This window comes from Aythya ferina, assembly GCF_964211825.1.
Source record: "Aythya ferina genome assembly, chromosome: Z".
Classification (NCBI taxonomy): Eukaryota; Metazoa; Chordata; class Aves; order Anseriformes; family Anatidae; genus Aythya; species Aythya ferina.
Window position 1 is genome coordinate 11,098,749 of NC_140299.1, and position 14,802 is coordinate 11,113,550.

The following is a 14,802-nucleotide window of genomic DNA, read 5'->3' on the forward strand; positions in this document are numbered from 1 at the left end:
GCAGTAAAAATACCCATTCTCCATTCCCATCCCCTCTGCTAATGTACCACCCTGCATCTCCTCACAGCCAGAGCTCCCAGCACCCTCCTGAAGATTGCTGTTCAGAGCAGAATTGACCCTGAATACAGCCAGGGACTGCATACTGCACTTCCAGCACCAGCAAGGACTCTTTCAATACGGAGCCAAAGGTTTCATCCAAGTGTGCACATGGCCCGGCACGGTTATTGACTGCCGCAGGCAAGCTGCACAAACTGCTTTGCATATTTTGACACCTGTAATTTGGCTAGAAGTTCAGTATCATGCTCTGTGATCAGCTGCTAACACTTACAGAAAAGCAGGACGGTGTTCAGGAGATCCATATATTATGCAACTAAGAATAGCACTGACCTGTTAGGAGGACCAAGGCATTACCTCCACACTCACAGCTGTCCTGGAGCATGTACATGTAGTTGTGGTGTGCAGAAGCAGCAAGCACTCAGGAAAGACCTTGTCTCTTCTGAAAGTCCCTAATTTAGGTAAAGTCAAAGCTTTGCCTTCAGTACAGACACTTTAAAGCTCATTCTCCATTGCACGTCTGGTTTTTGAAGATCTTTCTCAGCATCTTCAAAGATTAACTGATTTTCCCTGACATTCGGCATGCCGTATCTCGTGCTGGGGAGGAGGCCTAGCAAGTCCCCCAGGAGAACTGGCTGAGGAGGAGAGACTAAGAAAAGGCCATGCAAAGGTACGGCTGTCAAAACATTTCTCTGTTCATTTTTTGGAAGCTACTCCAGCTTGTGGGTTAAAAAGAAAGCAGCCAGCTCTCTGACCGTGTTTCCACACATGGCAATGTTTGGCCATTTCTGGAGCTGGGGAACATGATATTGTGAAGCAGTGGTTGGGTTTCCTCAATGACAAAATGATAATAGTATCTCATGTTTATACCACACTGTCATCACTTGAAATGTATCTTACTTTCCTTTCTTCAACAACAGTTTAAATTTGGAAATCTATTCAGCAGTGATTTTAAAGATTAGATGTACGTAGTAGCTGTGTCCAACATTGCAGCTATGCTTGATGAAAGTCGTAATCAAATATTTCAAACTGAATGATATTCATGACAAAATAATTCTTTTGCAATCCTCCCAGGACTTGCTCAATGAAGGCTCATTCACTCATGCTCAAGAAAAGGAAGGATTCATCTGTCATCTGGAGGAATACTAACAGCCTCCCTCCAGTGAATGCGCAATAGCCCAAAATGAGAGGAGTAGTTTCAAAATACATAGGAAGTTGTTGTCTGGGGAAAAATAACCCATGTGTTTCGAAGACACAGTTATATAGACAGAAGATAAATAAATATGCAGAGTTTTGACTAACCTTTATTCAGTACTTCAATACAGCTCATTTCCCTGCAATTGTATTTGATAGACACACAATTTGCTAACTCTGAAGAGAGCAATCATTTTCCCTCAGTCACTAACATCACCAAAAATGCCACCACCTACATCATTCCTCTCTAATATAATAATACGCTGTTAAGCAAAGACCTTTGATGATTACATTACTGCATAGTGTTTCCCTAAGTGAAAAGAAACAAAAAAGAAACAAGCTCAGCAATAATCAACCTGTTTCTACTGTTTTCATGGCAATCAGGTGGAGTTTGAATAAACAGTTTTTTTTTAAGAAGTCAAACTGGATTCAGCTTCCCTAGCAAGGAGTGACAGATGAGTGGCACCCTCCAATTTGTGCTCTTGTGCTCTTACTGCTCTTGTGCACAGTGCCTGACCCTGTCACTGCTTTGGGAGCTGAGGACCTGTAGGCACAGGACCTACCCCAGGCAGTGCACAAAGAGCCTTCCACAAGGAATAATTTGTGCACAGCAATTGCAAAAGATGGGCTAGTTGAGGTGCAAAGCTATTACTGATTGTGGAAGAAAAAAAAAAAAGAAATGGATAGTTTAATTCTAAAGTTCAAGTTGCTTGAATATAAAAAAAAAAAAAAACCATATCTGGGGGGATTTTTTTAAGGCAATCTGTCTGCAGCTGCCTAATCTGTTGCAGCCCCAGCCATCTGTCCCTGCATCCTCTAGAGACTGACTGCCTCCACAGGAGGGCCTGCAGAAAGGACCACGCACCTTTACGTGTCCTCTCCCGCTGTCCAGCACATTGACTTAGCCCCTTGGCACATGGCAGGAGGGAGCTGGAGATAACCTGAAGCCCATGTACATGCTCACATTTCTGCCAACCCCACTCACATTGCTGCTCAATCCCAAGGAAAGAGGCAGAGTCATGAGACCCTCGGCTCAGTGCTCAGGGTCCCCAAGTACGTGCCAAATTCCCACCTGCTATGGAGGTAAATCAGCAGATTTCATAAAATACCAGTGCCTACCACAACACATTCACCAGGCAAGATGGGGCTCCCTTGGCACAATTGGTGGGCAAGCAATAAATCAGAGCTTTCATTTGGCCAATCTAGCCCAGTGTTTTGGGAGCTACAGCACTCACAGCCCTTCATATCGACCTTGAAGAGTTTCTCAAGCAGCCAGAGAGTGATTGGGTAGACAGAAATTGAGCCAGGACTACCAGGTATCTCCATTCAGTGTGCTGTCCAGCTCTGACAACTTAAAGAACCACATGGAAAAGCCTCTCCTTCTGCCACCATAGAAGCAATACAGAAACACTCTAGGATAGCTGCTGCTTTGAAGCAGGTTTCCCAAAGGGCAAACTGATGTTGACTTTCAGCCTATTATAAACCTATGCAAAATTGTCTCTGCTTTGAGCACCCCAAAAAAAGAAACCTACCAAAGGACACCCAAAGCATCCTGGAGCAGATCAGAACAAGGTGGTATGCAGGGTTGGGACTACCAGGCAGGTCCCAAAGAAGTAAAACCAAACGCCACATCGAGAGCATCCTCAAGGTCCCAAATTGTCCTCCGTCAACAGCACCTTTCTCCAATCGCAGTTAACAGTAAGTTAGGCAAGAATGCTTTGGATGCTGAAAACAAATCAGGTTTTGAGTAAGACATGTCCTAAATTTTGGCCTAAATTGGATGTAGAGGACTCTAAAGCAGTATCTTAAGAAGAATGACACTGAGCCCATACCATCAAAAAGTAGGAACTCTGCCTTTGTAACGGCAAAAAAAAAGATATCTCAACTAGGGTAAATGGAGCACATGGTTCTCATTAGCAACAGCCACAGCTTGCTGGTCTAATAACAGAGCTTTCAGAAAGGAACAAACCCAAAATGAAGCCTTCGGGGATAGGATAATAAGAACTGATATCTAAACACTTTGGACTCCATTGGGTATTATCTTTCTTTTTGCATTAACAACAAGATAACATTATTGCTGGCCTCTGAAACCGATTCCTTTGGATTTTAGGAAGAGACATCTGGCAAAGGGAAAGCAGCACACTAACCTCTTTTTGCCACTAAACCTCTCAAATATGGGGGTGCGAGTGATCATCTGGCTTGCAGTCACAGTGCTAACAAACACTCATTGAATTACAGGCTTGACCTTAACAGAGGACTATTATCACACCTGCAAAGCCACAGCCAGGTTCACCTTCCCAGCATTCACAGATGGAGGAGTGACTGCTTTTGTTCTGCCACATGGCAGGTTCAGGAGCAATGGTCACCCCAAACCGCAGCTGCAGACCCACTCACAGGGCCAGAGGATGTTCACTGCCTATTGGGAGCAAAGGCTGTGCATTTTGCAGAATTATAACTTGCAAACATTACCAAGACCATCATGGTTTGCAAGCCTGATGACTGAAGCATCAAATAAATAACCAATGAGCATGTCTACCAGCCCACAACGAGCAAAGCTGGGCCGTAACAGATTTTACAGCATGCAGCAATTGAAAGAAAAAAAGAAAGAATAATCTGTATCATTGTGAGAACCTTCAATTTTGATTTGAACTCTTGAAGGTTGCAGGTTTTCTGGGACAAGAAACAGCAAAAGAGAGCAAATGAAATAAAATCAAACGGAATTTATTAAAATGAAGTTATTTCAATCTGGTAAACATAAAAATGTCTTGCTTTGAAAAAGTCTCAGACAACATTCAGCTGTCAAATAGCTTTCCTCAATTCAAATGATTCAAGAAAAATAAGATGCACCAGCAAAAAAACAGATTCCAGTGCTGCTGAGTGTGTATTCATTCTTAGTTAAAAAAAAAAAAAAAAAAAAAAGGCTTATCCAAACCCAGGAAGAATCCTGCCTTAGTGGAGACCCTCTGATGCTTACAATGCACTATTTTGTTGACACAATGACCCCTCAAACATTTCCAGTGGATGTGCAAGTAGCAGATGTAGGCTAGTTATTGATTTGCTTTTGTTACTTAATTTCTGTGGATTCCTAAGAAGGAAACCACCGCTCTCACAGAGGCTGGAAAGCAAAGGTCAAAACCTCTGCTCTCAGACTCAAGTCAGCACCAGCCGTGACTTGCACCACATGCTGCAAGAGCCACACACAAGGGACTGCTCTTCCACCCTTACCTTGCACCGGTGACGTCCACGCCGACCATCAACTGCCCATTCAGAGAGAGGATCTCGTCCTTCAGGCGCAGCCTCCCACACTTCCCAGCCGGGCTGTTTTTCTTCAAGTCCGTCACCCAGATGCACCCAACATCAAGCACGGGCCCCTTATTCCCCTTTCTCTTCTTCCCTCCCCGCCGCTTCTCTCCATAGTCCCCCAGGGCAGGGATGTTCCCAAAGCTCAAACCCAGAACCTCAGTTTTCCGCATCTCCTGGGCCAGGTAGACAGTGCAGATCTCCATATCCGAAGCCACGCTGTCCGTCGCCTGCAGTTTGCTCTCGTCCACCGAGAAGTTGAGCTGGATGTACTCGCTCAGCTTTTGGACCGCCGCACGGCACAGCCTCTGCTCGGCCCCCTCGGCCCCCTCCCGCCGGCTGTTCTGCAGCCACTGCCACAGCAGGGGGAGGAAGACCCCCGCGTTGTCCTGCGTGATGGGCATCGCCGTTCCCGGGCATTCCCTCATCGGCTCCCCAGACTGCAGCTCGGCTGCCCACCACGGCCCCCTGGGCCTCCTGGGGCCATGCTAGAGCAGGGGTGGATGCCCAAAGCAAGCCCCATGTAATCTCGCAGGGACAGTTTTGGGGTTCTCTTTGACGACAAGAACAAGGCAGGAGGTTTCGTGCGGCCACGCCACTGCTTGACCCACAGAGGGGTCAGTGGATGAAGCACTGGGGAGCTTCTGTCTTTCTACACCTTGCTGTCGGGGTCTCTACTCCACCAGGAACAACATCTCCTTTCCACCACAGTCATCGCAGCAGCTTGTCCTGCAAGGGGAAACAGCATGGTTAGGAGTGCCAAAAATGTTGCAGGTATCCACCAGCCCCAGCCCATAATCCCGCCTTGGACAGGACCCCAAAGCCACGCTTGCACAGCCGAAGCCGCTCTCCTTCTGTGATTTACCACTTGAGGGCACCAACTGCTCTTCTCAGCAAGGGAATAAAAGGTCACCATTAGTTCCTGACCTCCCCAGCAAGACAGAGAATTAACAGTCCTACAGAAAGTCCAAGAAAATCTGCTTTGCCGGGGTGCACGGCCTGACACGGGTCTCACCATCACTGGTTGATGCTGAAGAACAGGCAACAGGGTCTTTCTCTTACTGGTGTGCAGCTAGTAACCCTGCTAGTAACTACACCTACCCCACAAACAAAGCATCTAAGGGACATGGCTGCCCATTTCCCCAGCACAAGAAGAGCTATGTGGGTGAATTACCCTGTTTTCTACATGGGTCAGAGAGAAAGAGACATGCAAGCAGCCAGCAGGCAGCCAGAGCTGGAGGTTAGCGCACAAGAGGGTGAGAAAGGTTTTTATCTAGGATTATTAGGATCTATGAAATAAGGAAAAACCCTGACATGAGTCAAGTCTGGCTGACCAGTTTCTTTCAGGAGTGATTCTCTAGCAGCATATGCTGCTCAGCAAACTGTACTCCAGACAGGTAGAAGAAAGCAACAGCTTCGAGCCAGCAGTCTGCAGGCCTTGCAGGTGGAAGATGCTGCTGCCTCACGAGGTGGATGCAGGGCTTGAATCAGGCAGAAGAGCCTGTAGGAACAGTCCACATCTCCACGAGCACAAGTCTTTATAAGAAAGACTCTTACAAGATGCTGCAGTCCAAAAGCTGGATCCAAAGCGTTGCTGAAACACTGCCAAGGCATGCCCACCTCTCTGACCATACAGCACCACCATACAGTGACCCAAAGATGCTCAAGCAGGAATAGGGACAGTGCCAGGGACGACACATCAGGGCCATGCATGATGCTCCTAAGAGGGCCCATCAGCCACAGGGTGAGGTTACAAAAACATCTGAGCAAGGATGGATGCTACCTTGGGAAGGCGGAACAGTCCCACTGCTTAGTTACAGGGACTTCTGAGTTAGGCTCAGGGTAGGACACAGGAAGGGACAAAAAAACAGAGGAAAGGATAAAGACAGAAAGAGCCTGGGCATAGTTCTAAACAGCAGGGGTGATAATGCAGCTGCAGATAGACCAGGAAACACAGTTAAGCACTCTGAATATCTTAGACACCTAATGCAATATTGGTGAATATATTACTTATATTACTATAGAACTTAGACTTTCACTAAAATCTCAGACTAAAGTGGGCACAATAAATCCCCCAAACTAAGGAGGCTGAATGGGTCAGGCGACCAGATAACAACTGACTCGATGGTAATGGGAGAGTACAAGCATGAGATATCTGCCAGGAAAGTAACGCAGCAGAACACAGAGCGTCCTGGTGCCTTAGGAGCAGCATCCTCACATAACTGATAGGTCAAGTAATCAGCGGGGAAGTGCCTCCAGTGAAGGATGTGCTGGGGGTAAAAAGATGGAAGGAAACTCATGTAGAAGTGACTGTGAAATGATGAAATCTGCCATACGCAAGGGATTGCAAACAGCAAAATAGAAATGCCTGGCTTCTGTACATTAGGAAAAAAAAAAAAAGAAAAAAAAAAAGAAAAAAAAAAAAGAAGAGAGAGAGAGAAAGCTAGGCAAAATTCATGCAGTAAAGTTTAAAGGAAAAGAAATCAAGGTGAGCTGTAGTTTCTCGAAGAAACAATATTTCATGCTCTAAAGGCACAGGCACAATAACATTTCAATGCAAAAGAAGGATCAGAAGACTTGGCAGCATCATGAGCTCTATGTTTACCTCAAAGACAAGAAGAAAGAACACTAAAAGGTTACTGAGCAGGAATTTAAAAAATAGTACGAACACAGGCAGAAATATTAGGAACATCAGGGCACAAAAATGAAATGAAACTTGCAAAAGATTAAAAAAAAAAAAAAAATTATTACCCTTTTTATATATATGAATACCAAGAAGGCAGTCTGAAAAAAGTGTTGCTCAGATAGAGGGAAAGTTATTGAAAAGTGACACCAAAAGAGGCAATGTTGTTTTGATTTTTGCTTTAGTCCTTGTTAAAATCGCCTGCTATGCACAGGGGATTAGTACAGCTAGCACTATGAAACATTATCACAACAAAGGTACACTGTCCTCTTCTCTCCCTGTTCCAGCATGAGATCAGTCCCCTGCCCAAGTCAGATATTTCCAGCCCAAGAGGGTGGGCCAAGCCCTACAGAACCAGCTGAAGCAATCTCAGATACCTCCCTTCTGGCTGCCTGTGACAGCTCAGACAGGTAAGGTGCCAAAAGTTAGGAAAAATGAAAGTGCAGTGCCTGTCTTCAAGGGCAGAAAGAGAAACAGCAAAACAATGCTGTATCAGTCAGTCTAGCTTCAATTCTCCAAGAAACTCTGAAACAATCAAAAAAAAACCAGTTTGCATGTTCATAGAAGATAACAAAAATGTAAGCACCAGCAGATATAGAAAAGACATGAAAAAAAAAAAAACGTATCAAACCAAATTAATTTCTTTTCATAATAGAGGAGTTGTTAGATGTCATTTATCTGAGCTTTAATATAGCTTTTGACACTGTCTCAAACAACTTTCTCATAAATAAACTACAGAAACATGATTAAATGAGACTACTATAAAGCCATGCCCAGGGAGTAGTTATTAATGGTATGCTGTGAAAACAGAAGGACACCATGAGCAGAGCTCTGCAGGATCTATATAGTCTCGTTCTGCTCAGCATATTCATTACTGACCTGGACGATAAAAGACAGTACACTTATTAAATCTGCAGATTATACAAGGCTGGGAGTGACTGCAGACACATTGGAGAACAGTATTAGAATCCAAAATGATCTTGGCAAAAATTAAAAAAGAAAGGTTCTCTAAAAATTGGGATAAAGTTCAGCAAGAACAAGTGCAAAGTACTATAAAGGGAAAGCCACACACAGAGTTGGCTAGGCAGCAAATCTTTGGGAAGAGTTGCAGGGTTTATAGTGAATCATACATGTCAGCACAGTCTGGTTGCTGTGGCAAAAAAAAAAAAAAAAAAAAAAAAAAAAAAAAATCACTGTCATGGGATTTGCCGAAAGGGATGAAGCCTGTCAGGCTGTGATGCACCTCTGCAGCCTCACACAGGGCTGGGAAGGTCGCAGCAGCAAACTGCCCAGTTGGAGTGGAGTGATGATCAGTCTAGAAAATGTGACTTACTAAGAAACACAAGAAATTAGGACCAGGTAGGCTAAAAAGCAAAAATCATCTCAGGTGGAGTGTGAGAACACAAGTTAAAACTCTTCAGAAGCCTAAAAATGCCCCAAAATTACAGGTGGGAAAAAGCAGCCTATTCCCCCTGCCCAGACAGAGTAACAGGTATGAATTACTTCAGGGTAGGTTTAGGTTAGTGGTTGGGTAACACTGATAAAGAATGCTGAGGCACAAGAGGATGTTGTCCTGGGTGAATGGAGTCTCCTCTCTGCGGTGGGTTACACAAATAGCTGAGAAGAGCTAAGGTTGGAGTCAGTCCTGTCTCGGGCTGTGGGACAAACTAGATCTCTCTATTTCAGTCCCTCCAACGTTTTTCCTTTCAGCATCATTTTCTGTCTTAACAAGAATAGTGTGAGAGCTAATAAAATGGGTAACATCCAGTGCCTTATAACAACACCCTTATGACTGCTTCAGTGGCAAACGTTGGCATGGCCTCCAGTAACCACAGGGTTCAAAACCATTCAAACTCCAGAAGTGATCAGACCAGCTCACACAATTAAGCCCTTTTTGGCCTAATAATTTAAGGAGTTTTCTTCTTGGCTGTCTAATTTTGACACTGGTGACATGTTATGGGCTGCTCTTTGTAAACTGTCCCCAGATTTAAGGCACTGCCCCAGTGCCTAATGAATTGGGGACCCCCTGAAAGTGTCTCAGTTTTAGCTCCAGTCTCCCAAACCCTTGTGCGTTGGCCAAAGGCACAACTTGACACTGATTCAGCTTTGGTGCTGCAGTCAGACGAGGAGCATGGGGCATTCAGGGGCATCTGCACCCCACATAAGGCTCATCCATCATTCATTTAGCGGCATTGCTGGAGGACTCTCCCCACACGCTCCTCCTGAGACAGGATGATGAAAACAAGGGCCCACTCCAGGTCCCCAGAGGCAGGCAGCCTTCAAAACACCATTCCTCCACCCCGCTGCGGGATGCCCGTCCACGCCCCTGAGCTCACTGCAGAGCCATGGCAGACACGATAATCATGTAGGTAATTACACGGCACTTTCAAGGGATTTCATCTTCTCAAACAAAACCTTCTGGCTCTGGAAAAAAGACTCTGACAGGCATAGATAGGAAACACTCCTTCCAGATGAAATAGGCTGTGCAGGGAGGCCTCAGGGAGCCCCGTGCTCTGCGAATTCAGGCTCAGTGTCTGAGCTGAACACCTCTCTGCTGGCGAGGACAGCAGCTCCAGTGCTGATGTAAGAGAAAAATAGAAAGGTGGCAAATTGTTCTTCAAAGGAAAAAACAGATCTGCCTGATGAAAACGGCCAACTCAAAACTAAGATGAAATTGATTTTTGCTCGACTTCTGCAGAAATTGAGTCAAGACACATGTGAGAAAATTTACTGGAGTTACCACCACCTTACTTTCTCTCTGTGGGTGACAGACCTGCCTCACACATAGTATACAATCTAAATATAAAAGACTGCCTTCATGCCCACTGTGGCATTTACACTTACATGGAGTAAATGAGGCCAGTGCTGGGACAAGCAGCACTGTGGGGACACAACTCCCTGCACTGCCCAGGAGCCCCTGTTCCTGGGGACAACTCTCCACTGGAGAGATCTTGTCCTTACTGCTCTGACTCCTTCTGGGTCTACTGATTGCCACTCTCTGGTCAATGATTTAATCTCACAGCCTACCTGCCTCTTCCCAAAGACGTGCCACCACCACCCAGCAAGCAGAGGAGCCTGGTCCCTCCCTCATAAGGAACCTGCTGGACATCATCAAATCCAGTCCCTGGCTATCACCCCTCTCTCACCCTCTATCCAATAAAGCTCATCCAATTTTAACTTGAAGTAATGAGGTTTTACGCCTCTGTTATTTTGCTGGAAAAATGTCCTACCACACCATATAGTTGGAAATGATGTGTAATTTAACTTAAATCTATTCATAATCAGTTTATACCCACAGACGTAGGTTATACAGCTCTCTGCTCTTCTCTGTGTTTATCAGCTCTTCTCACCTTCATCCCTGGAGCATTTACAGCCTGAAAAATCAACCTTTACCTACCATTCTTCCACCCACATAAGATGTGCTCCCAAGGGCTCAAATACCACCCACATAAATGAACTGGATATCTTGTTCTTCATTTCCCAGAGAAAGGTTTTAGTTATGACTCTGGAACTAACAACCCTTCTTCTCAATCTCCAGCTTTTTGGTTCAAGACACTGAGTTAAACACAGGAGACAGAAGAGAAGAGTGGTTCCTTTTTTCAGTCTTTCTTAAGGAAGGGTCAACCTAAATCACTGGTTATAGAAGAATATGAATACTTTCTTGAAATTAGTTGAGGCTGGAATTGTCAAAAAGCATATATGGATATTCAGAGCAAAACAACTTTTTTTTTTTTTTCAACAAACTGAGCTGTTTCTTCCTACATCAGCCTCCTCAAAGGAGTAATATAAAGTATCTGCAATAATCACTTTCTTGTAGGGGGGAAGGAAATAAAGAGGGTCATTAAAATGTCCCATTACCGATTTTTAAAAGGTGATTTGTGCAAATGGCCAACACACAATCCTCCAGGATAACCCCTCAGGCATTTCTAGCTGAGCCTAAACTTCCAGAAAAACATACATACAGTTATTCTAAAAATTCCTTTTATCCCCTGAGTGATATAACTTTATAATTGCTTAAAAGGTTATGTTTGAAAGATAGTGTTAGTCTTTCATATACAGATAAAGGCATTGTACTTGTTTTCTCAAAGTCATCTGTGCATTCCTGTACCAGAGAAATAAGTTCACCACCAGCAAAAGACATTAATTCGCTATTTTTTATTCAAGCATAGCTTTCATTTCTTTTACTTTTTAATTAGCAACTAATAGAAAAAAGAAAAAAAAAAAAAAAAAAAAAAAAGGAAAAAAAAAAAGTAACAGCGGGGAAAAATCACCTAGGAACTGAATAGAGACTTTTCACTACAAGATGTGCCATTGCTGAAAGACAGTTTTACTGTAACTGTCCTTCACTGACAAAACTGAATCTCTTTTATTCTGGATTACACAGTGGCACAAATCAGATACAGGCACACGGTTATGTTTCTGCTGAATTTGCCAGAGTGCACAGTTACAGGTCAGCTCTATGGTATCCATAGGAATACTACTGATATTTGACCTGGCATAAAAATTTATATCTTACACTGGCAGGCTTTAGGAGTTCTTGAGCAAATTTGAATTGACAGTGAGTTTTATAGCAGTCAGCATATTGTATCTCATGGCCTCAATGCTTTGAATCCAGCTGTAGGAGCCCTAAAGCTGGATTTATAGCACAGTCAAACCACAGCCTTGCGTTTGACCTCAACACCAGTAACCAACAGGAACACAGGGACATGACAATTGGGATGTCTGTTCCCTAACATCAGCTGAATTCCCATCTGGGTTCATCTCCTCAGGCTCCCTTTCTGGCCAATAAAGAGAAACGGACACTGTCAGGAAATGGTTATCTGACCTGTTATGGATACTTACTTTCAGACAAGATGCATGATCTCTTTCAGGTGCACTTTCTACTCCACTGCCTAAAAAAAATGTGTGACTAAATCAAATAGAGGTATCTGAATATGATGTGATGAATCCCACTCTGTGACATGTCGCTAACCAGTCAAGCTGGACACAGAAAAATGGTATAGCATAGCTAAATAAATGCAGTGGCAAACTTTCTATCAACTTTTGCAGAAAGGTTCCCCACAATGCCTTCTTCACTGTTCTGATTTTCAAGTATTTGACTAAATCAAAAATCAAAAGACTTGTGCAAACATCTAGACTACCTAAATCAACCCTAGTAATTGCCGGGATGTTTATAGTATCAGCCCAAGCAAGCCCTGAGAACAAAGAACAGTTCACAAAGAGGACACCGACATAGGCAAGAGCAGAAATGCAAAACTCATGCAGGAAATGCTGCACAGCAAAAGGGGCCCAAAAAAGTTAGGTAAAAACCACGCCTTATACTTGGATTTGTTTTGGAAACCACACCACCAGTACAACAGTGCACAACATGGCTCTCTACACTAGGTATTTTTTTGTGCTATCATAGTATCTGAGCCACTGGAAGTTAGTAAAATCCTTAGTTAAGGTAATGTGATAACCCCCATTTTTATTGTGAGGTAAGAGAGCTACAAAAAAGGCTACTGAGTGCATCCTACATAGCCTTACATAAAGCCTTCCTGTAGCCATAATCCCACTGGAAAAATTGGTAAGTGTCATTTGTGCCTCTGCCAAGCCAGAGGTTGCACTGCTGGGACACCACGTCCTCTTGCTGAGCACCAATACTGCCTAAGACATCTTGCATGAGTGTGAACATCCCTCCTGACCTCTCCCTACCATCCTACCTGTGGGTGGGCTGCTCAGCTGTGTGGGAGGTGATGAGGGTAAGGCTGTCCTGTGGGAAGGGAGTGAGGCTCCCCTAAATTTGCCCTCCCCCAGTCCCAGAGCCTGGCAGTTCTTCCATGGCTGCATGGGCTTGGAATAACAAAATCCCAGCATGCTGATGTGCACATGTCCATGTCCATACAATTCTACATCGCTGCTCTCCCAGCTTCTTTCTTTCCCCCACAATATTCATGGACATTTTCTTTTGACTTCAGTCACAGCTTTACACAGATTCTAGATGTGAGAGTCCCTATAAGCGAGCTCCCACAGAGAGACATTCCCACAACGTGTTAAAGACCTGACCAACAAGCAGAGAAACTGCAGACTCTGAAACACGAACACAGTTGATGTAGCATCCTTATGGCTACTGGGCCAATGAAATTATACCATAATTCAGGGCTACCCTGAAAAGGAGTTTCACTAGACCAGGAACATTTTGTGATTTTACTTATATTATTAAATTATAAATAGGTGAATATTGAAAAATACTTGCTATTTGCTGTACATCAGCGAATGAGAGCTCAACCAAAGCCTTTGTCTGCCACACTGAAATAAGGCAGCTCTAGCTCTTCCTTCGCTGCTTATTGCTGGACCTTTGCCTTTGCTGAAGTCACTGGTGTCCCCCTGGGGACAAGTGCGACAGCTTTTGGGATGGTGAACAATCATTCAGGAAGCCCCGTTCTGAAATCAAAGAAAGCCAAATCCAGTTGTGTTGCACATGGCAAGAAAATGCTGGACTGGGGGCACGATGGTGCAGCTTTGTTGTTTTAGGTCTTTTATGCCTTAAACAACAACTGGGTTGTTTGACCTCTTCAGCTTGGCAAAGAGATCTTCAAAACATACTTTTCAACCTGCCAAAACTGCTGTGGTGTGAGAGGAGATCCAGGGGCAAATACAGTGAGCTTTTAAGCTGCAGAGACAGCCTGGCTCGAACCGAAGGGCTGTATTTTCCATGATCATTCAGATGAATTAAAAAGAAGACGGCAGGAGAGGAAGCATCCGTCTGGACATCCATTATTAATGAGAGGATCAAATCTAAAACTCTTTCTGACACTGATACAGAAGCCCTTTAGTATGATCAAATTATTCTCTTCAGTACTCACCCTCGTTTTACACAAACTGTCTCCAACAGCCAGCCTCTTCTCCAAGTACAGGTCAGGTGGGACAATGGAAAAGATTTTGCAATTTCTAAATGACTTTTTAAATCTTTCCAATATTCTTTTACGCTGAACTTACTTTAAGTATTGAAGAAAGGCAGGCCTGCCTTTTCACATTCATTTAAAACAGAATGAAATAACTTATTTCAAAGACAAGACTTAAAATCATCTAATTTTCATGTAATCTAATTCCCAGACTATATCAAAGCAAGAGTCTACAGCTGCCAGATATTGAAAAATATCTGTCTATCTACAGACCCTTAAAGACTACGCCGTTTTGTAGCAGAACAGAAAAAGCTCACTTGAATGATGGAAGAGCTATATTTAAATATTTTCTTGAAGAATGGCACCCATACCACACTCCAATTGTTCAGCATCCTCTGTAAGCCAACATGCCTAATCATCCTTTGGATCTCTTCCACTTGCTGAAACATTCAGAGCTGGTGCTGGGAAGCTCCACTGTGAATTTTCAGAGTATTCATGATTCATTTCTGACATCATTTATAGAAACAACAACAAAAAAAAAGAGTAACATAATTAAAGTCAGTGATGCTTTTCTGGATTTACTTTGCAGTTGTGTAACCACAACAGAAATCTAATTTTAAGTATGCAGATTCTTAGAAACATCCGCTTACCAAGTTTTAAAATAGAATAGCTCTCTCACACACACAT

At 43.8% G+C, this 14,802-nt stretch overlaps 1 protein-coding gene across 5 annotated transcripts in view; it reads right to left on the reverse strand.

The window, feature by feature from the left end:
* PDZD2 (PDZ domain containing 2) overlaps positions 1–14,802 on the reverse strand; it is a 198,334-nt gene that overhangs the window by 132,567 nt on the left and 50,965 nt on the right. For all 5 annotated transcript variants that reach the window (XM_084504627.1, XM_084504626.1, XM_084504624.1 and 2 more), the window contains exon 2: positions 4,474–5,277. In XM_084504627.1, coding sequence (XP_084360753.1) covers positions 4,474–4,976 — 503 coding nt within the window. In that variant the 5' untranslated portion in view covers positions 4,977–5,277. The remainder of the gene's footprint in view (positions 1–4,473; positions 5,278–14,802) is intronic.